The sequence below is a fragment of the Cryptomeria japonica genome, chromosome 10 (assembly GCF_030272615.1).
Source record: "Cryptomeria japonica chromosome 10, Sugi_1.0, whole genome shotgun sequence".
Classification (NCBI taxonomy): domain Eukaryota; kingdom Viridiplantae; phylum Streptophyta; class Pinopsida; order Cupressales; family Cupressaceae; genus Cryptomeria; species Cryptomeria japonica.
This window is the reverse complement of record NC_081414.1, coordinates 239814218-239841203: the sequence shown is the minus strand read 5'-3', so window position 1 is coordinate 239841203 and position 26986 is coordinate 239814218. Positions and strand designations below refer to the sequence as shown.

General features: G+C 36.3%; 1 protein-coding gene across 1 annotated transcript in view; it reads left to right on the top strand.

Annotated features, from left to right (window-relative positions):
- The window catches only part of LOC131063849 (uncharacterized), a 46686-nt gene that overhangs the window by 8316 nt on the left and 11384 nt on the right, over positions 1-26986 (top strand). The window contains exons 3-6 of the mRNA XM_057997806.2: positions 9810-10000; positions 10144-10249; positions 10399-10546; positions 24667-24818. Of these exons, the coding sequence (XP_057853789.2) occupies positions 9810-10000; positions 10144-10249; positions 10399-10546; positions 24667-24818 (597 nt within the window). The remainder of the gene's footprint in view (positions 1-9809; positions 10001-10143; positions 10250-10398; positions 10547-24666; positions 24819-26986) is intronic.

The window sequence follows — 26986 nt, the reverse complement described above, 5'->3', positions numbered from 1 at the left end:
AGTGTGACTGACTCCTTTTGAAACCTGTGGCCCTGTCATCCTCAGCTCAGTCCTAATCTTTGAAACTGTCGAAGAGGGTTTGGAGAGCTCTCCTCTAGAACCAAAAATCATCAACAAGTAATTTTCGTTAGAAGACACAAATTACATTTGTGGTCCTTTGAGCCATTAACATCTGCACCTGCCAAGGGCTTAACAGAAGCAAAGGATGCCAAACCAAGTGTCACATCATTGAAAGAGGGCCTAAACTTTGAGCTATTCACTCTCGTGATCTTAACATCTTTGAAGGACCTCAAAAAATAGAGGAGCAAGCCTGTGATCCATCCACACCATTAGCATTGCCATTGGAGATGGTTGAGTCCTTGGAATGCTTGAGAAAACCTTTTCTGAACCTGCAGAAGGCATCACAGATAGAAGAACTAACTATAGGAGGAGACAAAAGCTTGTGAGAACCCAAATCCCTAGCCGAACTAGAAGTGGCTAGGGTTTGGTTGGAGCAACAGGAGCTGCTTTGGAGCGCCATCCTTCTAGGGGTGTGATTGTTATCAAAGATGTTCTATGATGTTTATTTCTTTTGAATGGACCATTTATAACTAATCATTATCGCAATTGATGAACTTTGAATATCATGGGCATAATTAAGGTTCTTTTCTACACACATTGTGGGAGAGCAAGCCTTTATGGTAAGAATTAGTCAGCACACGTGCAATTATTCTTAATCACTAAGTACATTAGTTTTGAGCCTAGATAAACTCTAAAACTCACTGTTTTGGAAATTTGAACTGAAGTTGTAATATTGTGGATTAGAAATCTGTCAAAATTCTAAAATAAAATGATGATATGGGAAAGGAAAAAAATTAAGAAAAGTTTCTTCTAGAATTATGCAATAGAGCTCTGATCTGATTATAAACCAAGAATCAAAACAGCGAAAAACAGCGAAAAACTTGTAGGGGAGCCACTTTCAAGCACTGATCTTTGATTTATTGCAAAATTGTATAATTTCATTCTCAATAATAATCCCTATTACAATATGTCTTGTCATATTAATAAGCAAGGAATTTAGATATAAAATAACTAACCATTTTCTTCACCAGGTTGTGATAAAAATAAACTAGTTTTTGCTTGAGCATAAAACAATCTAAGAATTCTTATAACAAATCCATCTACAGCCTTTGTAGGCTTTATTTACTTTCAAAAATAACCTAAATTTTCCTCTTAAAATTGCAACTAACTAAACTATATCAAGTTTTACCTTTATGTTTTGGATAATGTCACTAATATCCTTTGTTCTATTTTTTTTTTCTGTATTTTAAAAGAAATTCTCTCTTATTAGAGGCCACTTGTCTCAAATGAGAGTCCACCTGTTTAAATGGTCAATGCCACAAATGCAAATTGCTTTCTATAGTTACTGGTAGTTTTCTCTTATTCCTAACGTATACTACTATATCATAGGCAAATAAAAGTTGTCCTTGTTGGATTTTAATCCTCCGAACTTCCTTACCCATTATGAGAACATGCAGTGGAGTTCATGCTGAATTGTGAAGATCACCTTCTTTAGTCCTAGCTAGAATTATCTACTATGCACACAACTCCATTACCTTGTCTACAGATACATAGCCAAAACTCTTGCATACATGTATGTGCAAATCCCAATATATGTACAAAGAACAAACACATATGCATATGATTTATCCCAAGTCCAATTGGATAGATAAGTTAGTACTCAGCCTTGAACTTACTAGCAGAAATGAGACTTGTAACCTGCATCGGTCATTTAGTTCCTATGTCATACAAATACTTCATTTTACCAAGTGCATTTCCCTTCTCTGAATTCATTTCTAAATGACAACTTAGATTTGGTATTGTGTGGTGTATGCAGTGCAATGTGTTTAAAATCGGATTATTATAAGATCTAAATCAAACTCAATATCTGCAAATAATTGGCCATACAAAATACATTCTCATAATGTGGAGATACAAAAATACAAGCGTGATGCTTACACAACATGATACAATAATAGTTTTCTAAGAATCGGGTGGGATTGGGGTGGATTTATATAACAATATTTTGACCTACATCAACCATTTGGAGCATCTAGTAAAAAATATTTATGCTTTCTTTGAATTAATGTAACATATTTTTTTTCAACCATACTTATTTCTGAAGTAAGCAAAACACTCTAGTGCCTGCCCTTCCCCTATTGATGACATTTGCTTCTTCCAACATGAAATGTTCCCTGTTGGAAGGACCCTGGAGTTTGCCCTAGAATCACAAATTTAATTGAAATAAGGAATGTAATATAGTTATCAACATAAACCCTGGTTTAGATCTTGCAATCATGTTAGATAATATTTGAAATATATTTCATAAGACCAATTATTTCTATTTAGGGTTAGGGCTCCTAATCAACAGTCACAAGCACTTACATAACAATAATTGTCTTATTCTATTTAGATAAAAAAATACAATAACTATCCATGGTTCCATTCCCATGATTAATCATATATAGGGTTTGGAGGGGAAATCCACAAAGGGTGCTTGGTTACAGTTCATCTCAACTAAGCCCAAGAGCGTGCAGTGTTTGATCAAGACAACTTACCCCTTGGCCCACAAGCGGCAGGAACATCCTGTGATGATTCCATCCCTTGGGGTGGGCTACTCAATTTGAGGGAACCTAGATCATAGAGGAAGACTGTTTAGCCCAATTAAGCGCAAGAGCCCTCAGCACTTGACCAAGACAACTTGCCCCTTGACCCAAAAGCGGCAGGAGAATCCGTGATGATTCCATACCGTGGGGTGGGCTACTTAATTTGAGGGAACCTATGTCTACCACCTCTCCCTAACATATTTGATAACATTTATCCAATATGGGGATAGATTAAGAAGTATAACAAATTTATTAACGTGTAGTAAGATTATAGATGTATGAGATAACATTTATCCACATTGCATATATTAAGCAAGCATATCAAACATATACTGATGCATACCACAAATGAACAAGAATGCTACTGCCTGCAAAAAATAATAATATCTGATTTGATCTATGTGCCTGATCGCTGATATATTAGGAATTGACCTGTGCTTTATGAGCACCAATGCCTATTGAATTGCTTTCCTTGATGGTTTGATCCCCTTTCCTCAAATGGAGTTCTCTTTTAATTGAAAAGATAATCACATGATTTTTTGTGAAAAAAAATGTCAAAAAATCAGAAACTCTCACGGGCTGGAAACAAATTACCCAGAGAACCACTGATCTTTGTAAAAAAACCAGGCTCAAAAACCCTTGGCATGGTTTCACAGGTGGAAGATAACACAAGGTCATGGTGAAGAAACCTTATATTATGCAATTTTTTGTAGCTAAAATGACCACGATTAAAAAAAAATGCCAGAAACAAGGGTCGCATGGGCCAAAAAAACTTTCACACGGACAAAAAACAGTGAAACAGTTGCGTGGGCTTTTTGAGAAAGACGTTGTAGGCATAAAACGGTGCCAAAACTGAGAAAATAGCTTGCAGGTTGCACAATTCAGAGTAAAACCTGTGTGTAGAGAATGCCAAGCCACGATTTAGACCAAAAACCCTACGATTCAGGTTGCAATGCTCAGAATAAAAGAACTCTCGATTTTATTCAGTAAAATTAATCAAAAAACCTTAAGAAAAAATTGATTTGCATAGATAAATCCTACGATTTTATTTCAAAAAATCGATCAAAAACTTTTGAAAATCTTTTACGAAATTTTCAGGTAATAAATCTGCTAAAAAGTAAAAGCTCTTAGAAACACCTCTGCTCTGATACCGTGAAATGATAATCGATTATTTACAAAGAAGATGAATACTCCTTAAATAGAGATCACAAAAGATGATTCTAAAACTGAAATGATTGAGAACAAAAGACATAAAAGAAAGTTCGATTATTTACAAAGAAGATGAATACTCCTTAAAATAGAGATTACAAAATATGTTTCTCAAACCGAAACGATTGAGAGCAAAAGACATGAAAGAAAGTTTCAAAATGCTAACTGACTTAATGACCATTATAAGCTAAATATAAAAATATTACTCTAATATTTATATCTCCCTTTGGTGTAGGGAGCCACACCCTTAAACCATTAATACTCTTTTGAAAGGGTTGCATTTCCTCATTCTGATTGCTGCTTAATAAACAATTATTTATTATTTGTCATCGCTCCCTTGTTTATTTCTTAATTGCTGCCTATTGAGAAATACGAATTGCTGTTGTTTATCTAAGTTGCCTTCAGATTGATCGCTGTCATTTGTTAACTCCCTTCTCTTTTATTTAGAATAATCACTGCCTATCATTTGTTTTATGATCCCTTTGAGGTAATCGAACCTTTCTTCTTAAATACACACCCTTAGTCTTTATTCAAAGGGAGTCAGCCCTAAAGCAAAGTAAATTTAATTTGATTTAAACACTAAACAGGTCGGCAAGCATGGATAATGATAAGTTCATTCTTCTTCTAAATAAACTCAGTCAGCCATTTGTTAAACATAACTATATTTTGTATTTCATGATATGGCCGGCTAGGAATGTGTTTTCTACATTATAAAGAAGGGCTCCAAAATATGGAAGGTCGACAGCATTTTACTTATTTTTATCAAATTCAAGTGCTTATATAAGGGAGTCAGCTAGATATCGGAAAATTGTGATGTCTTATATATGAGACAATTTTCTTATCAGCAATACATATCAGATTGAAGGAGGTATCAGGGCAGGGGGCATGTCACAACATCCAAGGTTTAGGTATACTGTACAAGGATGCTCAAAAGACCAAGTCTTTGACAAGCAGTGGGATTATAAGTTGACACCCAGCATGATTCTCTTCACATCAAGAATAAAAACTACATCACTTTGTAATGTACCTTTTTTGGGATATTCCTGATTTTAGGCCTGCAAATAATATTAAACACTGCAAACTGATATTAGTAATATTATGTAACAAGAAATTATGATAATATTCAAATCTGTACATCAAATCATCAAATATATAGATCAATAAATCTTAGCATAATTAATATTTGGATCAATACATCATAGCATATTCCTTGTAGCCAATCACATCATGAATTTCTTGGTAATGCTTGCAAACTGGCAATTCGCAAGGCTGGCCGTCCTCGACTTGCCAAGAGCATGGAAGGTTGGTTGCCTTTCCATCCTTCACCGTGGAGGATAGCTGTCCACCTTGATCAAGCCCAAGAGCATGGAAAGCTGGCTGTCGATTCTACCTCTGGTTTAGGTATTTAACTTGATAAAAGCATGATATGCGGGTTGTCCTTCATCTCTGTGAACTTGGAGGCTGGCAGTCCTTCCTATTTGCAAGACACTTTACAAATTGAAGACATGATTTCTCAAGGAGTTTTCTAGATTATTTCTAATTAAACGACTCTTGATGAAATAATAAATTTATTCTTAAATGGCTGCTACCAATTATTTTTCTGAATATTGTTAATTGCTGCCCTCAGTTTCTATTCCAAAGTGATGCCTTGGATGATCTGATTCCTATTTATTACTCAATGAATTTCTTCAGTGACGTCTCTTCCCCAATGGTATGATCTCCCCTTAATATCTTTAAATGAGAGGGAGATACCTTTTACTTTTGCAAGAGTTACACCACTTCAACATTGCTGCCTTTTTAAAGACTCACAACTCTTCTTCTGTAATCGCTGGCCTGAATCAAATAACTTAATGCCAGTGAACTCTTGATTAATCTTCATTTGTTTGTTTTGGTAACCATAACTAATGTTATCCATATAAAACTTGATTGATCCCCTTAATAGAGTCACTGCTATTTCATAACTTAACAGCCTAAGTTTGATTGGAAAAAGGCTGCAATCTGATTGTTAAATAAGGAGGTTACCCCGAGTTTCCGGAATGGGGGGACACATCCCCAAGTCCCTGATTTTTCAAGACGGTTTTGGGGACAGCTAGGGGATGGCTAAATAAAATATAGAGAAAATTTAAAATATAAAGGGAAATTTGAAATGCTCATATGAAAACATGGATACAACATGCACATATACATTATATTCATATGAAAACATGGATAAAGCATGCATATATACATTATAGAACCTTAACATATAACATTTGTGTTCACGAATCATAATTCATTGAGATCATTGTCAATACTCAATATGCATTCATAATTCAGAATTCATTGTCAATATGCATGCGATATTAAAAAATAACATGAAAGTTATAAACTTATAACAAAATGCCCAAAGGCTACTTTGCTGCCATATAGTTTCATTCTCAATTCTGATATAAAAATCAAAATACAAAAAACAAAGTACATTGTTGCCCCTAATCTGCATCTCCAAATACTGCATCAAGATCAGAGTACTCCTTTTGAGTCATTGCCACTGTCATGGTCCACCTTGAATTAGGCCATCTAGTCCATTTTGAATTCACTATCATCAATTGTAGAGGCTCATGCACCTCAAGCATCCTCTCCGACAAGATAAAGTAAGTGGCATACCCATATTCATTAAAAACAATATAAGGCTCAATTTAATTGGAATACAAATGTTTGAAGTTTCAATTCTAATATTTCCATATATTGAAACAAAATGAAGGGGCATACCTTGTCTCAGTAGGTTTGAAGAACTCCTTTGAAAATGACCTAAAGAGAGCAAGTGAGGTGTGATGGTTGCAAATGAAATGCAAATGCAAATTTGAATTTCTCTAGCTTATACCATCAATTCTTTCACCCAATCCAATTTTCCTATGTCTTTCAATGCATGAACACAACATGGGGTTTAAAAGATGTGCTTGTAAGCACCCTCCACCATTAAACCAACTGATTTGCACACACATGCCGAATTGGTGATCACCTATACAACATTTGAGGGCCCCATGACATCTCTCAAAATGGTCAATTGGAAGTCAATTGGAAGTCTACAATCCATGACTTAGAAAATAAAAACTAGTAGGGGATGTGCCAATGATATTGATGAGTGGCTGATGTCTAACATCAGTCCACCCATCCATCAGAGTAGAGCAACCTATCCTCATCCAAGTTTGTCTCACATCTTCCATTAGCACATTAACCTTGGAATGCTCCTTGTCTAGGAGGGTAGTCTGTAACTTATTGTCTCTAGGGGGTGTGAATGAGGGAGCAATAGTGGCTACATCTTTGATCATTTGTTGGAAGTAAGAGGCATGTGTCACATGAAATGGGATGGCATGAGAAAAAAGGAATTTGACAATGGAATACTATGTAGCTTGTCGTGCTTACACATTAAACATAGCTTCAACTGACCCTCCCTTGTCACCACAACTCATCTTCCTCTTCCCTGTTGTGCCAACTTGACTACTACTAATAGTGGATGACATAGGCAAAGATAATTGTGCACTTGTGACAGAAGGTGCTGACATCATTTCCGCTTCCATGTGCAATCTATGGCACTCTATCTAGTGATAGACAAACTTTAACTCCATGGCATGTAACACCCAAAAAATGAGACATTACCCTTATGTAGCTACCTATAAAATCTGTCAAGCAAACATGATAATTCCATACCCTACTCCCCCCTAAATTTTTTTACTTTTGATCTTTAGGTGTAACACATTGGAGAAGAGGTTTTTTCTTGTTGAAAGGCCCCTTTGCATATTTTTCCATGGTTTTTGAAGGGCACTTAAATAGGTTTGGTTTTTGTCCACTGCCACCCTCAACACTTGCACTTGTATTTCGACCATCCACTTGCACTTCATTCCTACTACTACTATCACTCTCTCCGTTGCTCATATTTTTTTGAGATTGAGTGCAACTTTAAACTAAAAAAATGCAAAATGCAAAATAAAATCAGAGATATTTCATGCTTCAAGCTTTGGAAAAAATTGGAAAAAAAAAATGAGAGGATGAAACTTACCTTGTCGAAGGATTTGCAGCCCCACTGCCCTTGATTGAACCTCTTTTTCTTCTAACCCTTTCTGTTGTTCCTCTTTCAATGGCTTTCTTTAAACCATGCTGCTGCTCCACTGTTTTCCTCACACAAATGATGAAGTGAGTCAAAATGTTATACCTATTCCCTTTAGGGTGATCTAGGAGGTAGGGGCCCACAAAAGAATAATTTTTTTTAAAACTTAAATTGATTTTTTTTTTTTTAAATTTGCTCCGTGACACTGAGGATGTCCGATCGTCCCTAGGACGGTCGAGGGGCATCCTAGATGTCCCCTGCCATCCTCGGGATGGTGGGATGGCCCCCGATGTTAAGGAGTGCTGTCCTCATGTTTCTGGGACGTTTCCTGCTAAAAAAGGCAGATTGGGGATGTCCCCGGGCACTGGGATGGTTTTTTTAGGCCCGAGGATGCATTCTTGGGTAACATAGGGATGATCTGATTTCTATTAATTACTCAATGAATTTCTGCCTTGATATCTCTTCCCCAATGGAATGATCTCCCCTTAATATCTTCAAATGAGAGGGAGACACACCTACTGCTTTTGCAAGTTACACCCCTTCAACATTGCTGCCTTTTTAAAGAGTCACAACTCTTCTTTAATTGCTGGCCTGGATAATTTAATACCAATGAACGCTTGATTAATCTTCATTTGTTTGTTTTGGTAATTGCTACTAATGTTATCCATTTAAACCTTGATCAATACCCTTAATCTAGTTGCTGCTATTTCGCCCAAGTTTGACTGAAAAAATGCTGCAATCTGATTCTTAAATAAAGCTTCAACCTCCCACTTTGGCAGGGCATGACACACTTGTTCTAGACTTTTATTGCACGCAAAAATTACAATTGCCTAGCAATTTGCTTTTTAATGATTCTCGAAACATATCTGTGTTCACAAAGCACATCAGATTAATCTCTAGTTACATTCTCTATTGAGAGAGTTCAAATTATTATTCTTCGTTGCACTATTGGTGTGCAGTGGTGTGCATTGTCCAGGACAACTGAGTTTGCTACTCAGTTTTTATGTTTCAAGAATACCATTACTCTTACTTTCCTTTTCACAAACTCAAATTCTTAGGCAATACAAATTCTTAACATGACATATACCTCTAGTTTCTATTCTGTTCTTCAGAGAGGGTTGTCTCCTTGGGTCTTGCTAGACATTGATGTTGTTGGTGTTGTGAGGTGATTTCTTGTTGATCCACATCTACTTGGAATCATGGGCCAACTTCTCGTTTTCACGGCCAGCAGGCTGGGAGATGGAGGCTGTGTATGACCAATTTTCTCTCCATGTTTGAAGACTTGTAGGATCTTAGATCTTAGGAGAGGCCTTAGGGAAAGTCATGCTTCCTCCTAGGATTATCTAGCTGAACCTCCTTACCCTCAGACATTCTCGTATGGATATTACCAGATCTAGTATTGGTTCTGTGGTGGTGGTGGATGGTAGTGATGCCAGTTTTTCTTCTTCTTCTGCATTGACTATTGACACAGACATATAACTATGCTATTTTCCTTCCTTGGTCTTCATCTTTGATCTTCACTGATTTCATTTTCTTATCATGGACTTCAGTGCCTCATTTTGATATGCATATTTGTACTTATACTCTATGGTCAGGAATCAGGATTCAATCAACTTGTTTCATTCAATCTCACTGTTCTTTTGATTATTGGAGTGTTTTAAGTTTAATCGTAGCCACATTTATTAGCTTCTAAGGTTCATTTCTACGTTAATACCATTCTGTTGCAACTGGATGTTCTTTTGAGTCCCATTGTTTTACCCTTACCAATTGTGCAAATCGATATATTTTGTTTCTTAGATTATTTATTTCCTAGTGACTTGTTCTGCCATTTTTTATTTGTAATGTTAAATTGAGACTTCGTCTATGTGCAGGATCTTTCCCTGTCACAGTGTATGGCAGCTTCTTACCACGGCACATATTCTACAGATTCCATGCCATATGTGCCTATGTTCGATGTATCTTTGTTGCAATTTGTATGGTGCTGTTGTGGCCTTCATTTGATATTGTGCTAACAGATCAAGTGTCTGCTGTAATTCCTGTTCTTAAACTCAAATCTTCAAAGGTAGGCCATGCATTGTGAGTCTAGGTTTAAAGTGTCCCAGAAACTGTTAATCTCAGTAAAAATTGCTTCAACCAGCAATGGATGGTTGGTTGTCTAACAAGTTTTCTATGCTTAGCACTTTATTGATCATAAAACTATTGCAGGTTATATTCTATTGTCATTTTCCAGATTTATTGCTGGCACAACACACAACTATGTTAAGGAGATTGTATCGTATGCCTATTGATATGCTTGAAGAAGCCTCAACTGGTTTGCTTTTAGCTTTTTATTCAATTTATTTTTGTTGTGTTATAATAGCTTTGACTTTTAATTCCATGTATCTGCTTCTATCTTCTAACAATTTGATATCTTTTGCGTTCTTAGTTTCTGAGTTTGGATATGGTTTACAAACTATGCAGGGATGGCAGATCTTATTCTGGTAAACAGTAAGTTCACTGCATCTGTTTTTGCCAAGACATTCAAATCTCTGCATGCAAAAGGAATCAATCCAAATGTGCTCTATCCTGCTGTTAATGTGGATCAGTTTGGTCCACCTCGGGCTTACCTGTAAATACCGTTCCTCTCTTTTGCTGAATAATTTCTCAGTTTTAGATATTAAGGATAAACCATTAGAACAACTTTAATAGAAGAAATGAAAGAGCCCAAAAATGACAGAAAGATGCTAATTTCAAGCCTCTGAATCAATGTCAAGGGTCTTACCTGTTTATCAATCGAAATTGACAAGATATGTTGTATAATGATACAAATAATATTGATTATGATAGCAATCAAGAAATGGTATAAATTTAACAGAGGTGAACTTTATAACTTTCCTGCCTCACAACGTTTGAAAATTAATATATGAAGTCAGAAAGATCAATTATCTATGTTATATTAGTTTTGAATTTGAGAAACTCATTAATATCAGGTGGATCACTGATATGTAGAAAAAAATGTTGCACAAAATGTTTGTCTATGTAGCCAAAAAATGTTGCACAGACTTTGCTGTGAGGAAGTTGTTCTAAGCTTTCATGTATGTGATCATCTCAATGTGTGGATTTTGGACTCAAAAAGATGTTTCATTGGATCAAATAATAAAGTTAATTTTAGGAAGATAGTATAAGTATTAATAATAAAGCATATGCGTATTCTACAAAAAACTAGGATAGGCATATGTAATTGGTTCAGTCTAGGAAAAATAGGACAGAGTAAACCAAAAATCTATTATAGGAAATGGGATGAGAATAATGAAATGCAAAGGTCAATGACTGTTTTGCTAGGCTAAAGCAAGTAAAAATTAAAACCATGTAAAGGCTAAAGACTGCTCTGCTATGCTAAAACAAATAAAGCGTTGCGAAAACTAAAAATTTCTTTAAGAGGATGAAGTAAATAAAGACATACAAAATCCTTAATTGCTTTGGGAGGATAAAGCAAGGATGTGGTTACTTTTAGAGGAAGCTTATATTCAGGACCCTGCCTCTTCAGATCATTCAACTTTCTTCAAGAAACATCTAACTTGCCACGGTTCAGCTGCATAAGCTTGGCTTCAATGTGCATCATAATCCACTTGTCTACTGTTTCAAGTAGCACTTATCTTTACTTGTCCATTCTTGTAATGCATCATGTCTCCAACAACATAACACAACCATGATGAACAGTAGAAAGCTGTAACATTTTGACTTTCAGATTATTAAATACCTTATTATCATGAATACCAAAAGTTTTGGTCATGATCCAAGAATATCATATGCTTGCATTCACTAGTCTAAAGGACATTGTTTAGTGGCAATAATTCCATATTCTATGGCAAATGTTGTTAAATGTTGGTCCTGTGGTCTTATAGGAACCTGATTCTATCTTGAATTAAAAATCCATACCAAGTAAAGTGCCTTTCCTAAAACAACCTTTCGGAATTTCTAGAGTGAATGGTCCTTGAAAAAGGATCTTTCACTGCTAATTGAGCTGAAAATAATCTATGCAGATCTGCAGCTTGCCACTTCTTTTCATGCTATAACACCTGGTTGTAACAACATTTTCATCATCTGCATTAATGGTCCATATGTCTACAACTTTCTAGTTTCTCTGCCTGGTCTATATTTTTATTTTAACTTCTGTTTCACTTTATATCTTCAACAGTGAATTGGTCAAACACCTCAAAAATAGTTTTTAGCTCACCTAAACTTAGAATCCATCCAATGCAAAATTTCATTTTCTTCACTCTCATTTCGATCTTCACTATCTATAACCTCTCAAAATGTTTGCATAGCTCCTCTTACCCCCCTAGGTTTTTGTGCAAGCTGCCTTATGTCTAACGCTCTGCTTGCACACTCAGGAACTCTTGCTCTGGTACCAATTGATGCAAGGTACTCCCCCACAAACACTTTCACTAATGAAACACACTTTTCTACAACATCAGCATTTTCACAAATTGAAACAGACTTCAATTAGGATCTAACAATCTTCAATCAAGCAATCTATAGGATGTTGAAGATTGACCATCTCAACTTGAAGCCTTTATAAACTTGCAAATACACTTCTAATCGCCTGCACCTTTTCGTAGTGGATGCCTTCTTAGTTGAATGCTTCAATCCTGTTCTACACTTCAACTTCACATTACCTGCCAAGTGTTGAATGAGTTGTTTTTTTGGATTTCCAATTTAAATATGTTTCCAGCAATAAAAAATGATGTAAGTCCCATTTTGCATTGAATACTTCTAAAGTATTCCCCAAAATCCCACTCCCAAATTTGAAAATAATGCCTTATTTGGTCATTTTTGCAATGAATAATTGTCGTTTGTGCCTTTTGGCATTTGTATGAAATTCATATTTAAATTTCCAGTCGTCAGTGTAAGAAAATTAACATGCAAGGCATTTTATTTAAGTGCTTGTCCGTAAACCCTGCTGTCACCATTTCAAATGACTTTCAAATTCAAATTTGATGTCACTCCAAAATTCAATGCCCCATATGTGTGGAAATTATTAAAAATAATATATAAAATTAAATTCCCAAACAGTAATTATAATTGAGCTCTTGGTTACTGAGGGTAATAGTAAAAGTAATTAACAAACAGTAAAAATAATTAACTGGACCTACAAACAATTTATTGAAAAAAAAAACATAAATCATTAGATTTTTTTTTGTTTGATGCAAGATTGCCCTTGCACCCTTGGATGCTCCTGCATCATAATGACATTGCTCATTCAGGTGAACAAGCCATTTGGAATGGTGGCAAAAAAGGTGGCTATGCATGCGAATTAAGTCTTATTGTCCTTCATCTGTGGCTCTGGTACCTACATCATAATGGAAAGATATGAAGAGAGATTGCAAGGCGGTTTTATTATCCTGACTCCTCATTTGCAACCATGCTGTTTTTGTTTGGATGACAAGATGGACACCACGATGAGGCTTACAACGAAATAGAGACATTTCTTTCTTGGGGGAAATCTTTGATCTTCGTTTGAGGAAGGTTTTCAAAATATGTCCTCAAATTATGTTTTATGCAATGCAGGTGACATTGGGAGATCTCTTCCTTTCAATTTTGTGTAGATACAAAGTTAACATAGACATTTCTTCTATGTTTGTTGCTATGTTCTTAGAAGTTGGGGAATCTAAGGAGATAATCAAGGTTGTTGCCAAGTCTTTGATTAGACCAAGATGGCTTTGAGCTCTTAGGACCATTCTTGACAATGTGGTTATAGGTGTTGGGGTTTCATCTTGGTGGAGGCTTCTGGCTGATATTCAATTTTGTCTTAGTTGCTCTTTGGATTCCCTTTGTCATATCAACAATTGGGACAAACAACTTGTGAAAATATCAATCCAAATGGGGAATTAAGTTCCTCAAATTTGCCATAGGCTCTTGTGCCTTCTTCGGGTATGAAAATGCTGCAAAATAAATTTATATTTTGTATATAATTTTTGCTATCTGGTTTTAACTTGAATTGTGCAAAGGATACAATAGGATAACTGTCATCACTAGTTTTTAGCTCCAAATGGGGTTTTGTTATAATAGTTACCCTATGTGGATTTTTGAAATGTGGCTCTCCTAGAGGGAGCTATCGAGTATAGATAATTTTTGTGTTTTAATATATGGGTATAGCACTCTAGGCCACTTTCACCTAACAAAAAAAAATCTTAAGTTTAAATGCATTTGAAAAATTAAAACTTAATATGGTAATGTGGTAATCAATTAGTAATTGAACTAATGAATTTGACAAAAATTACATGGTTTTACCCTAGAATGTAAACCCTATATTTAGGAAAAATATAAGGTAAAATTTGATTCACATAAGCTTGTGTAAATCAGCAAAATAAATTTATATAAATCAAGTTTAAAGCAATAAAATTTGTCAATTTTATGTGCAACAAATTATTAACATGCTAGAAAATTAGAAATATTTTATATGCTTGAAAAAAGGGGGAAGATAATAAAAAATAAAATGCAAATCCAAAATTCTAGAAAATCACTCTTTGAAGCACCTATGAAATCCTTGCAATTTGCTCTATAATGTTGTAATTCTTGTGTGTTTGTCTAACATGACCAGATAGGCCTTATAAAGCTACCAAAATGCATACTTTTTGTGTTTGAAGTGCATTTATGGCACATTTATCTTTTGTGGAGTGAGTGGCAAAGTTGGACTTGCTGAGCACATGGCAAAAAACTCACAGAAAATTTTCAAAAGCTTAGCCCTATGGTTCACAAGTATTGGCATGTAATTCTTGTGTGTTTGTCTAACATGACCAGATAGGGCTTATAAAGCTACCAAAATGCATATTTTTTGTGTTTGAAGTGCAGTTATGGCACATTTATCTTTTGTGGAGTGAGTGGCAAAGTTGGACTTGCTGAGCACATGGCAAAAAACTCACAGAAAATTGTCAAAAGCTTGGCCCTATGGTTCACAAGTATTGGCATGTAAAAAAGTTGGCGAGTACTTTCTGAGTTGTCAGACTAGGGTTTATTGCCCATTTATATTTCTACTATGTGCCCACAACAATCAACAATTGTGACAGCAGGGGTGCATGTAATGAATTAAATGAGCTCCCAGACATTTGTAAACGTGCATTTTTTGCATATTAGAAGGGATAAAGATGTATATATGCTGAATATATAAGTGGAGTATGAGGTCATGCTTTCACCTGAGCAGATAAGGATCTACTGCTAATTCTATGATTTATTTCTAATGCATTCCCTTGAGAAGGTAGTGCAGAAATGGAGAGCAGCACAAGCATACAGAGGTCATGTAGCATCTCAGCTTGGTGAACAATGTGACAAAAAAACAAACAATAGAAACAGAAGATGCAAACAAAGGCATTTATGTGGCACAATACAAGTGGAGGATTGTTGAAGTTGGTTCAACGGATAAATTAGGATGTGGGCCTAATCTTTATGCCTGGCAGCTCATTCTCACCTTTGATCTTGTGAGTCTTGTGTACTGCTTTTTAAATCCTTGATTTTTCGTTTTAGTTGACAGATAGTTGAGCCCTATGATTTTAAAGGTCTTCTTTCATAGCTTTTGATTTTTGAATCTTATGGGTGGAGCACAGGCATGATATTTTATTGGCTAAGCGAAAATCTTTAAGAGAGCTTTAAGTCATGTAATTAATCAAAACTTACCTATAGAAATTAGGGTGGGCCCTACCATTTGGCCTTTAAGATCAATTTTACTATGTTCATTATAAAGTAAGTGTAGGGCAGGTGAAAGATAAATTAAATATTTTCATGGGAAATGATAACTTTGAGAGCAAATATTTCTATATAGATGCTGAAATATGTTAAATGTTTATAAATGGTAAAATGGAGGTTTACATATTGGCAAATATTTACAGAGCAGAGCTATGAAGCGCATTTTCCCTCTGGAAATTTCATGCCAACTTTGTAATGTGAGTGGGTAAATTTATGTCCAGGAAAGTCAAATATTTTGCAGGCAGGTTAGAGTAAGAAGATTTGGAAACAAAATTTTTTGCGAAGACATGTCATGTGTCGGGAGTCAACTCTTTTGGAGGAAAATTGTTTTTTCTGCCTAATTAAATGTGTGCTACAGGGGAAGGGTTTTACTTGCTGTGGTTAAATTTTTTTAATGAGAAATCTTTCCAGATCATTGAGGGAAATGCATTGTTTATTTTGCTGGGCTGAGTAAGGAGTTGAAATGTAAAGGTTTTTGTTGGCATATCCTCTTATGCCCATTTGCAAATGCAGATAAAGGTGCAAGATTCAGCCATCTGTCAACATATGTCCAATCCGAGCATTTTTCATTTGCAATAAATCATAATTTTCTGGGTTGGTCTCTTTGGGTTTTCAAGCATTTTCTTGGACCTGTGGGCCAAACTGAGGTCCGTCTTTGCAAGTAGGTGTAGGAATCCATTTTGAAACTCTAGGAGAGGTAATGGGGTTATTTTTTGACCAGTAAGCAGTATGTATATTTATATTGATAGCAGAAAGTTTATACATGCGGAAATATTACATCAAACTGGTAAGTTTTCCTATTGCAAAAGCTGCTTTAGATGAGCTGATAATCAACTAAGTAACTGAGGATACAAAAGCCCCTGACACGGGCAGATTTCCTGAATACACTTATTAGCAAAAACATATTTATATTGGGATGGGTCACAGAGAACAGAGGCCCACAGTGTCAAATTCATATCTCCAACGCAGGAGACTGCTTCTCACCAGGTTCCTTGGGCTGCTGCTCCTTCACCACCTTGTGATGAAGGCATGCATCCATTCCGTGCCTTGAGTTGGTTCTATATTGATGCAAACAAGTCCCAGGGATAAGCCCAGACTCGTAGGTAACCCAAATCTGAACTCATACTAATTGTCAATTGTACAAAAAACTCACTTCCACATAACAACAACTTACATAAAACTCACAACAATTACAAATTATACGGACTTCAAATCGACATTCCCAATATTTCATTCTCTGTCATCTTCAGAGATTATGTTTTGTTCAATATCTTTCATCTACGCCTCTGACCACATTTTATTTAATCTGCACAAACTTTTCTCTATTCCTTGTGTGTTGTCTTTGTATCTATCTCCTGCCATACACATACTATTTTCTTCTTTTATCTCTGCCCACACATCTTCAAAAGAAATCTGCTTACTTTCTTCATAAAATCAACGCCACACATCCATTTTACTCCATCTATCTTTTAAATTTCACCTTACGATTCCATTTGAAATGTCTGTCATCCCTTCATGCTATTCTCCTCAAACAATAACTGCTCTACCAATCTGCAGTTTGAAAAACGAACTAAACAGTCTTCTTTTAATATGTGAAAACCACATTCCTGCCCAAATCACACCTCAAGCCACACAATTTCCTTTGTCTACCACATTCAACCTCTGCACCCCGATTGGACTCTTGTTTTCTTCCTACGCAGCCCCCTTTCAAACTCTTATCTTTGTCACTCTTTTTCTCCCTCATGCACCAATTTTCTGCAGCTTCCTCTCTCTGTCTCTCATTCAAAACCTCCTCCTCATTCCTTACACACTTTTCCTTCACCTTCATTCTCTGTGCGGACTCCCTCTTCTCTTGTTTGCACTTGCTGCTTCAATCCATCTACACCATTATCTTTCCTGCATGGCTTACACTAATACAGTTCTCTCCACTTTTAGTAATTTTCAAAACTTGCTTTCTTCACTAATAAATTAATGATTACATTCTCCTTTATTTTCAGAGTATTTACTCAGTCACTCCCTAAGCATCTACTCACTCACTCCCTGCACCTTTGTTTTGATGCAAAAAATTACAGAATCAAAACCAAAAACAACATCAATAACTATTATGTATTGTGGAAAATTAATACATTTAATTAAGCAGTCCAGTTTTTCTTCTTTTCCAATTCTATCAATGGCTTTCTCTGCTGCACCCTGTTGTCTTTTCCCCCCCTCACGTTGCTCAGCTTTGCACCTATTAATCTGCAATTTTTTTTAAACTGTTCATATTATGTGCCCCTTTTTCTCCCTTGGGCGAACTTTTGTATGCTCTACTTCTTTCCTTCAGCTATGCTTTGCCATCTGTCTTCTTTAATCTACAACAAGCCTTTCATATTCCCTTGCTCAATTCAAGCGCCAACCTGTTTGTCTTCCTTTGTGCTCTCCTTTTGAGAGCTTTGCTCTTTCAAGGGAATTTTTGTTTGTTTTTGAGACAAATCTCTTCTCAAACTGCCATGTTTCCCTTCTCTATTCTCTTTCTCCAGTGTTGTCTCTTTTATTTTTTTAATTCCTTTCCTTTTCAAATCAACATTGACGTTTTGTTAATTTCTCCAAACATAAATTGCATCAAACTTAAACACTGAGAACAAAAACCGAACTGGAACAAAAGAATCAAGCTCAAGTATATTTGGACAATGCGTATAACTATTTACTTGGGATGCTCTTGCATTAGACATGTTGGGTAGGAAATTTGTGAGCATAGCTCTCAAAGTGGAGTTGAGTATCTGCCTTTCTATCGTCTTTTCTAGCATCTTTTTGGTAGTCTGCTTGTTTTCTTCTACCAAATCTGCTTACCAGTCTCTTTTTTGCTGACAATTTTCTGTCTATTGTTGTCAGAACTCTTCCTCCAAATCTTTATGCATCATTTTTTCCTTCCTGATCTGAACACCTCCAACATTCCACTTTCATCTTCCTCCGTTGTGAGAATTAACTCACTATAACCGATCCTCCTCTGCCTAGAATATCTTCCTTCCTTTCCCCTCTTTGTGGGATAAGACCCCCCTGCAGCCCATCTACCTCCACGGATTTGTTTCTACACAAACGTCATACAAACCTTTCTCTCTTGCAACACCTATATACCAATCCACAACTGCTATATCTGCACACAAATTACCATCGCCAATATTATGGAAATCAATGGTTTCCATTTCTTCTCTTGCACTCTGCTGCATTATTTCTTTCAATACTTGTGTGTCCTCCAAAGGACCAACGATTGCTTCAACTTTTGCTTCATCAATTTCTTCTGCAACTTCTTTTGCACATACAACCTCCTCATTCTCCACCATCATGTCTATAAAGAGACATATTTTAACAACATTCTCAAGTTCATCTGACACTTCTCCTTCAAAGAATCTTCCTATTCTTCTCATCTCGTCTTTCAGCAGATGATTATTATTACCTTCATCAACTCCTATATCAAATCTAGGAACCTCCAAGTCCACCACCTTCTGAGCTTCTTGCTCTTCTACCTCAGCCAGCCTGTAAAATACCTTCACCCTCTTTAGACTCATTGCGTTCACTCACTAATTGATGGTCCGCTGTGATCATTTTCTCCTCTCTTTTCTCTTCATTTCATTGCTTCTCCTTACTTGCACCATATGCACTTGTTTGGGCTGCTCTCACATCTTTCTTCTTCCATTTTTCTTCCATCCAAGGGCTGCAACTGTCCTCTTTCAAAAGAATTTTCTTCTTCCCATATCTCTCTTCTAGTCTTCTCTCTTCCACTTCAATCTTCTTTAAAAATACACCTAAGCTCATCTGGATCTTTTCCAATTCTTCACAGAGCTTCCTATTTTCCACTTCTTCCCAGTATTGTTCTAAAAATGGAATTATGATGGGTTTCCTCATGACCCAGCTCATCCTCCTCTTCGAATTCATCTTCTTACTCTTTGTCAATTCTCTTAGATATTCACTCATCCCTCTAGTCACAGGTTCTCCTTTCAACAAACTCACTCTTGCTTTCCTCTACTTAATAGACAGGTTTCTGAAAGACACAGTTCTCTTTGGTGCACCTTCTACACAGCCTTGACCTATGCTGGAGGATAACAAACTCACTTTTGCAATTATTTGATCCGAGGATGTTTGCACATAATCTTCTCTAGCTACTTTTCTCTCCTCTGTTCTTCCAAGCAAATTATCCTAGCCAATTAACTTGATTTGATACCAAATAATGCAGACAAGTCTGGTGATAAGCCTGGACTCACAGCTAACTCAATCTAAACTTACACTAATTGTCAGTTCTACAATAAACTCACTTCCACATAACAACTTACATAAAACTCACAACAATTACAAACTATATCGACTTCAAATATATATTCTCAAAATTTCATTCTGTCTTCTTTAGAGATTACATTCTATTCAATATCTATCATCTACACCTTCGACCACATTTTATTTAATTTGCGAAAACTTTTCTCCATTCCTTGTGTGGCCTCTCCATATCTATCTCTTGCCCCACACATACTCTTTTCCTTTTTAAATCTCTGCCCACACATCTTCAAAAGAGATCTGCTTACTTTCTTGTTAAAATCAACTCCACACACATCCATTTTACTCCATCTATCTTTTAAACTTCACCTTACCATTTCATTTGAAGTGCCTATCTTTCCTTCATAGTATTCTTCTCAAACAATAACTATTGTGCCGTTCTACAGATCTGCAGTTTGTAAAACAAGCTAAATAGTCTTCTTTCAATATGTCAAAACTACATTCATGTCCAAATCACATCTCAAACCACACAATTTCCTTTTTCTACCACATTCAACCTCTGCATTCAAATTGGACACTTGTTTCCTTCCTACGCGACTCCCTTTCGAACTCTTATCTTTATCACACTTTTCTTTCCTCAGGCAACAATTCTCTACAAATTTCTCTGTCTGTCTCTCATTCAAAAAATCCTCGTTCCTTGCACACTCATCCTCCATTTTCACTCTCTATGCGCACTCCCTCTTCTCTTGTTTGCACCCGCTGTTTCAATCCATTCACACCATCTTCTTTCCTGTGTGGCTTTTTGGTAAATTTCAAAACTTGCTTTCTTTGCTAATAAATTAATGATTAAATTTTCTTTTGTTTTTAGAGCATCTACTCATTCCCTGTGCCTCTATCCACTAACTTAAGCGCTCCAATTTTTCTTTTCCAGCACTATCAATGGCTTTCTTTGTTGCGCCCTACTGATCTTTTTCCCCCTCACTTTTCTCCGCTTCATGCCCCCTCTATAGATCTATTAATCTACATTTTTTTTTTAAACTCTTCATATTATGCCCTCCATTTTCTCCCTTGGGCGAAATTCTGTATTCTCTGCTTCTTTCTTTCAGCTACGCTTTGCCACCTATCTTCTTTAATTTACAACAAGCCTTTCATATTCCCTTGCTCAATTCAAGCGCCAACCTGTTCACCAGAATATATGTCATTTCGTCTTCTTCTGTACCCTCCTTTTGAGTGCTCTGCTTTTCAAGCAAACTTTTGTTTGTTTTTGAGACAAGTCTCTTCCCAAACTGCTATGTTTCCCTTCTCTATTCTCTTTCCCCAGTGTTGTCTCTTCTATGTTTTTAATTACCTGCTATTTCAAATCCACGTCAACTCCTCCTTGCTAATTTCTACAGCCATAAATTGTATCAAATTTAAACATCGAGGACAAAAACCAAAACTGGAACAAAAGAATCAAACTCAAGTTTTTTTTGGATTATGTGGATAACCATTTATGCAAGATGCTTTGTAATGTCCCCACTTTGGAATAGAATTTAATAATAAATAATAATAACAATATTAAAATAGAAAAGAATAAAAATAAAATTTAAATTAAAATATAAAATAATATAATTAAATATAATTAAAATTTAATTAAGTTAATGAATGGTCAAAAGACATGGAAGGAAAAGTTGCGACTCCCTCAAACATGGGATATAAAAGGGAGAAGAGAACCTCATTTTGAGAAGGGGGATAATTTGGGAATCAGAAGTGCAAATCCGATTTAAACAAGAAGTGCAGATCTGATTGTGAAAGGTTGCGTCTCTTTCAAAGGGCAGAAGTAATGAAGAGTTGCACTCTTTCAAAGGGTGCTAATGGTGAAAGGGTGTGTCTCTTGCCAAATGGCATCCATAATGAAGAGGTGTGACCTCTCCCTAACATTGAGAGATATAAAGGAAAGGAGTGAAAAGCATCTAGTGACAGGATCATCGATCAGATCAGACCAGAACTATTATTAAGTTACAGGAATTGGCAACCTCCTAGTAGGGGACATTACATGCTGCATCCTATATCCATTATCTTTTTGAGAAATGAACAACCTTCAGCCGCTCCATTGCGATGTTCCATGAGTGAGAAATCATGGGATATTAGTTGTGTTGGGGATACCTGTTGAGACATGGACCAGCTAGGACTCGAACCTAGGACCTTCCATACGCTGCTGGAGTGCTCTACCACTGAGCCACTGGCCCCTCTTGGACCAGTCCATCATCGGTTCGGGTGTGGCTTATTTCCAACACCAACACCCCCCCTTAAGCCACACCTCTCGTGTGCTTGGGGCTTCTAGCCTGGACTTGACTCTGATACCCTGTTGAGACATGGACCAGCTAGGACTCGAACCTAGGACCTTCCATACGCTACTGGAGTGCTCTACCACTGAGCTACTGGCCCCTCTTGGACCAGTCCATCGTCGGTCCGGGTGTGGCTTATTTCCAACACCAACAATACCAACCCCCGAACAAGTTGTCGATCACACCATATCTAATTCGCCTAGAAAGTCAAATTGCACCAATGATTGAGCTAGTGCCAACACCCTCCCCTTGGGATCTCCCAAGTCCAACAAGGAGGCTACAAACCTTGACGGAATATTAGTGTTGACCTAGTGCACCCAAAACCATTTTGATGGCTTCCAACATTAAGCCATTTGGTGCCAGGAAAACTATCTTCAATTGTTGGTCAGTGATGAAGCTGAGATACACCATTTTCTTACGAGGGCTCACTGGCCTAAGAAGAGTGTGAATCGTCCATCTCACCTCCAAGATTGATCTTATCTGAACCCAAAAGCCAAATGCCTAAAAACATCATGTTCGGACCTTTTATAGCCAAATGTGGCTGCATCTTACACGAGTTGAGCAAGCCAAAGCGCTATATTTTAGTGAAGATAATGGTTGCTGTAAATGCAACCTTGAAACATTTAAAGGCTGCACTTAATTAGTACAAATAGAAATCTTATAAACTGTGGAGAATAAATTTAAGTTGGTGACACGACAGGGGTCTAAGTGATCGTTGACACAAAATGCCACTTGCTAGTGTGGCAAAGAATGGTGTTATCAGTACAAGGTTCACCAAGTTAGAGGTGACTAAAATGAAGGCAAAAGGGAAGGAGACATGCTAGCTCTCGCCTTGGAAAAGACAACCAGTGTTGTACCTAATGACATCAATGAAACCGTCATCTCTCCAGTACTTGATCATCACCCTGTACTTTGGGCTAACTAGGAATCAAGGTAAAGGTGGCTATTCCATCAACAACTATGCTGGGGAGTGAGTCAGCTTCTGAGTTGGACTCTCGAAAGATGTGATTTGCCATGTAATAAGGGATTCGCTCCAAGATGGTTAGAATTTCTTCGTGGAATGCTTGTAGTTGCCAACTAGGAGTAGAGGGATGGCAAACAACATTAATAACCACTGAAGAATCCCCTTCAATTTTCAAATGCGTAGCCTGCCTTGTTTCACATAACTTCAATCCATGAAGAAGAGCCTGGATCTCAACCTCATTGTTAGTATCGGAAACTAGAGGTAGATTGGAGGTAAAAAGTGTTCTTGTAGAATGCAGCCAGCTCTAGATGGGCTTGGATTGCCTCGAGAAGCTCCATCAAAATTTAGTTTCAACATAAATTATTGGGTTTAGGGTGGGGAGCCTGGATGCGGGTCCAAGTCTGCTCCAGGTTTGGGTCCATGCTCGGTCTGTGGTTCAGTTTGCTGAAGAAGATTTATGAGTGTTTTTGCCTTTATAAATCCAGTGATATATATATATATATATATATAATGTATTGTCCCTTAATTGTTATCACTTTATCATAGGTTTCTCCCTTTGTCTAGATTGATTTGATCACTGGGTCTAGATGTTTGCGGTTCATTGCTTAGAATTGGGGGTTCCAATTTTGTGAGCCAACAAATAGGATTCTAAGGCTTGTGTTATGCAAGTTTTCTTCAAAAATGTCAGTTGAGCATTGATTGCGACATCAGAGACTCATATTGATAAGATGGAGTGGAAAATCTACCTTGTTTACAGATCAGTGAACTCAGTTGTAGAGAATGGTAATTTCTTCTCAAGGCTCTGAAAGATTAGTAACCAGACAAGCAATTGCCAGCCACAGATTTTGAAGACTACCAATATATATATCTTCAATAGGTATATTAGTATCTTAACATTTTCCTTAACATTTTTTTGTTCTTATCTTTGGAGCTTTTGTACCTTGGATTCAGAATTGATGGTCTTTATGTTCCAAATTATAATCTTCATGATTGACATCAGTTCTTTTATTTTTTCAAAATTTGGCCTTTTGTAGTGAAAAACCAAAATATGTTGAGCCTAGATGATTAGGATAAATGACGAGCAAAGCTTTGAGAGATGAAAACAATAAATCCATCAATCACATGGAAATGCAATTAACTCAAGAATTGGTATTGGAGCATATCCTTAATATATGAGATTTAATAAAATAAAATGTAGAATGATTAAAATTGATTGAATATGATATTTCATTGATTGCTGATTTATTTCAGACAGGAACCCTATACATTTTCCATTGATTAGAATATTTTAAAATATATTTATGAAGCCAACTTAAAAGACTCTTTTTCTGAATCTTCTTATTTTTATACCTATTGATTTCCAATAATTTTGTTACCATAAAAAGAGAACTTCAGGTGTTGATGCAAGATAATGATATTTTGTATTCTACTTGAAGTCTTATACATATTCTTCTTGGATTCCTTTTCCAGGCCCAAATTTCTGTCAATCAATCGTTTTGAAAGGAAGAAAAATATTGAGTTGGCAATATTAGCATTTGCCACGGTAATGTCAAAGGAAGCCTCCAAAGGCATTTCAGAGCAGATTCCTGATGGAGAAATGGATGTTTCACTGGTTATTGCAGGTTTGCTGTCAAATAATAAAAGCATTGGCTATTTAATACATGGTTTTTATGCCTTGGTGCAATCTTCTGAATAGTAAATTATTGCTCTTTTTAAGATCATCATCTCTAGGAGTTAGTTATGTCTTAAGAGATTTGTATGTATCGCTGTTTTCTTTTTTTAACAATCATCAGATAATCTGGTGTGCTCTAGCAATTTTTGTGAAGTAAAAGACTCACAGATGGATGAAATGTCCACAATTACCATGAAACATAGCTGAAAAATCCATACTATAAAATCCACATAATGACAAGTAGATTTTTGCTTCCCCCCATAGCTCTCAGTTTCAACTCTGTAGAAATATACTCCAGAGATAAGCAGCAACCCTCTAATAACAAATCTAACTAGTCCGACTAGATTCTACAACCTGTTCCATTTTGCTCAGGTTCTTATGTAAATAATCTGCATGCCATTTTTTCTACAGGAAAATTATCAAACTAGTTCTCTGCTGTTAATTGTGGGTTCGGCTAGCACTCAGAGTACCTTACTGTGAGAAGTGACTTGTCAGCCATGCATTCCTGAGCTAACAACACTGCTTTTGATGTGACCAGATACAAGCTTTTGGAATGAACTAAAGAAAGATAGCTGTAGTAAACTGCTCTGTTAACTGAAGTACAACAAATTGCTTTGACATGATAGACAAGTTCTTAGAAACACCCATTTACCATTTGTACTTTTTGTATCTTTGTTCTTTTCCCTTGTCATCTCAATTGTATGAAGTATTTTCACTAAGCCCATCTTTATAGAATGATCTTGTGGCAATGTGGAGTATGGACTACCATCAATGTCCCCAGAAGATAAAACTCTAAAGGTGGATATGAATACCTTCTAAATTATCGGGAATTATCTGCCTCACTACTGATGGTTAACAAGTATGATATATATATTCTAAAGATTATGCCTATGCATACAATTGTGTGATGCAGTTTGAACTTTGAATTTCTTATATTAAAGTTTCATTAAAAAGAATAGTAATTTCCGTTCTTGGGTTTTGGTTTGCTATTAAGTTTCATTATGATTTTTTTTTATAAAAAACCTTTTTGATCTTTTTGTGAATTGCATTTGCAAGGGATAAATTTTTGAATGATTTGTTTCGTTACAAGTGCAGATAGAAGTAGAAATTGGCAAAATTTTTTTGATTAATCAGATTGTTTGTGAATTGCTAGGTTTGCCATTTTTCCTTCAAAAAACCACGAGTTTCTGAAAAAGTTGCCTGCAATGATTTTATAAGGTTTTTATCGAAATTAATCATGAAAAAATTGCAATTCAATTTCTGAAATCGTGCTCTTCACTCGATGACATGTTTGACTTTGGAAAGCAATTTTTTTGGTTCACAAAGGGTTTTCGCTTAGGCTGGGTTCCCATGGGGGGGCTTTGGGATCTATTTTTAAGGAGTAGGGAGTCCCATGGAACCAAAAATAAATTACTATAGGATTGATTGGAACCTTTTCAGCCCTTTTTTTTTAGAACTGCAGATTTAAGTGGGTGGAAAAGGTGGGGGCCAGAAATTGCCCCACCAGCTTAGGCTTTTTTTCTGCCAATTGTTAATCATCTCAAGATTTTCAATGTTTACCAATTAACTTTTTAATTATTTTATATTTATTACTTTGTTGGTTTGTATATGCTAAATAATAAAATTCATGAGACCACAAACTTCCATAAATTTTGGAGCTTAAACTTGTAAGTTTAAACTGCACTACAAAATTCATGGGACCATCTGCTTTAAAATAATCCAAAATAATCTCAGCAGCACCCACTACATTTTTTATGGAAGCCCCCCTCCATGTGACCCCAGCTTTAGTTACCGGGTTTGGCTTGATTCTCCATATTATGGCCTGATCTGCCATTATTGCTGCCTTTATTGTCAAATCCTATGTTACTGGGTTCGCCCCTATAACCTTGTTGGTTCTTGGGTTCGGATTCTAGTTCAGTGCAGCAGGGGTGCGGTGAGGGTTTGGATTTTTGCTTGTGGGTTCCTTCTAGACGACCTTCGAAGAACCTGCAACGGATTTTCAACGTTTTTCCCCAACATGTCATAGTGTTTGCTGATTTTATGAAATTCGGCAAATTTTTTGGAAACCTAATTAAATCGATTAAATTTGTTTGTGTAATTTTTTTGGAAACCCAAATA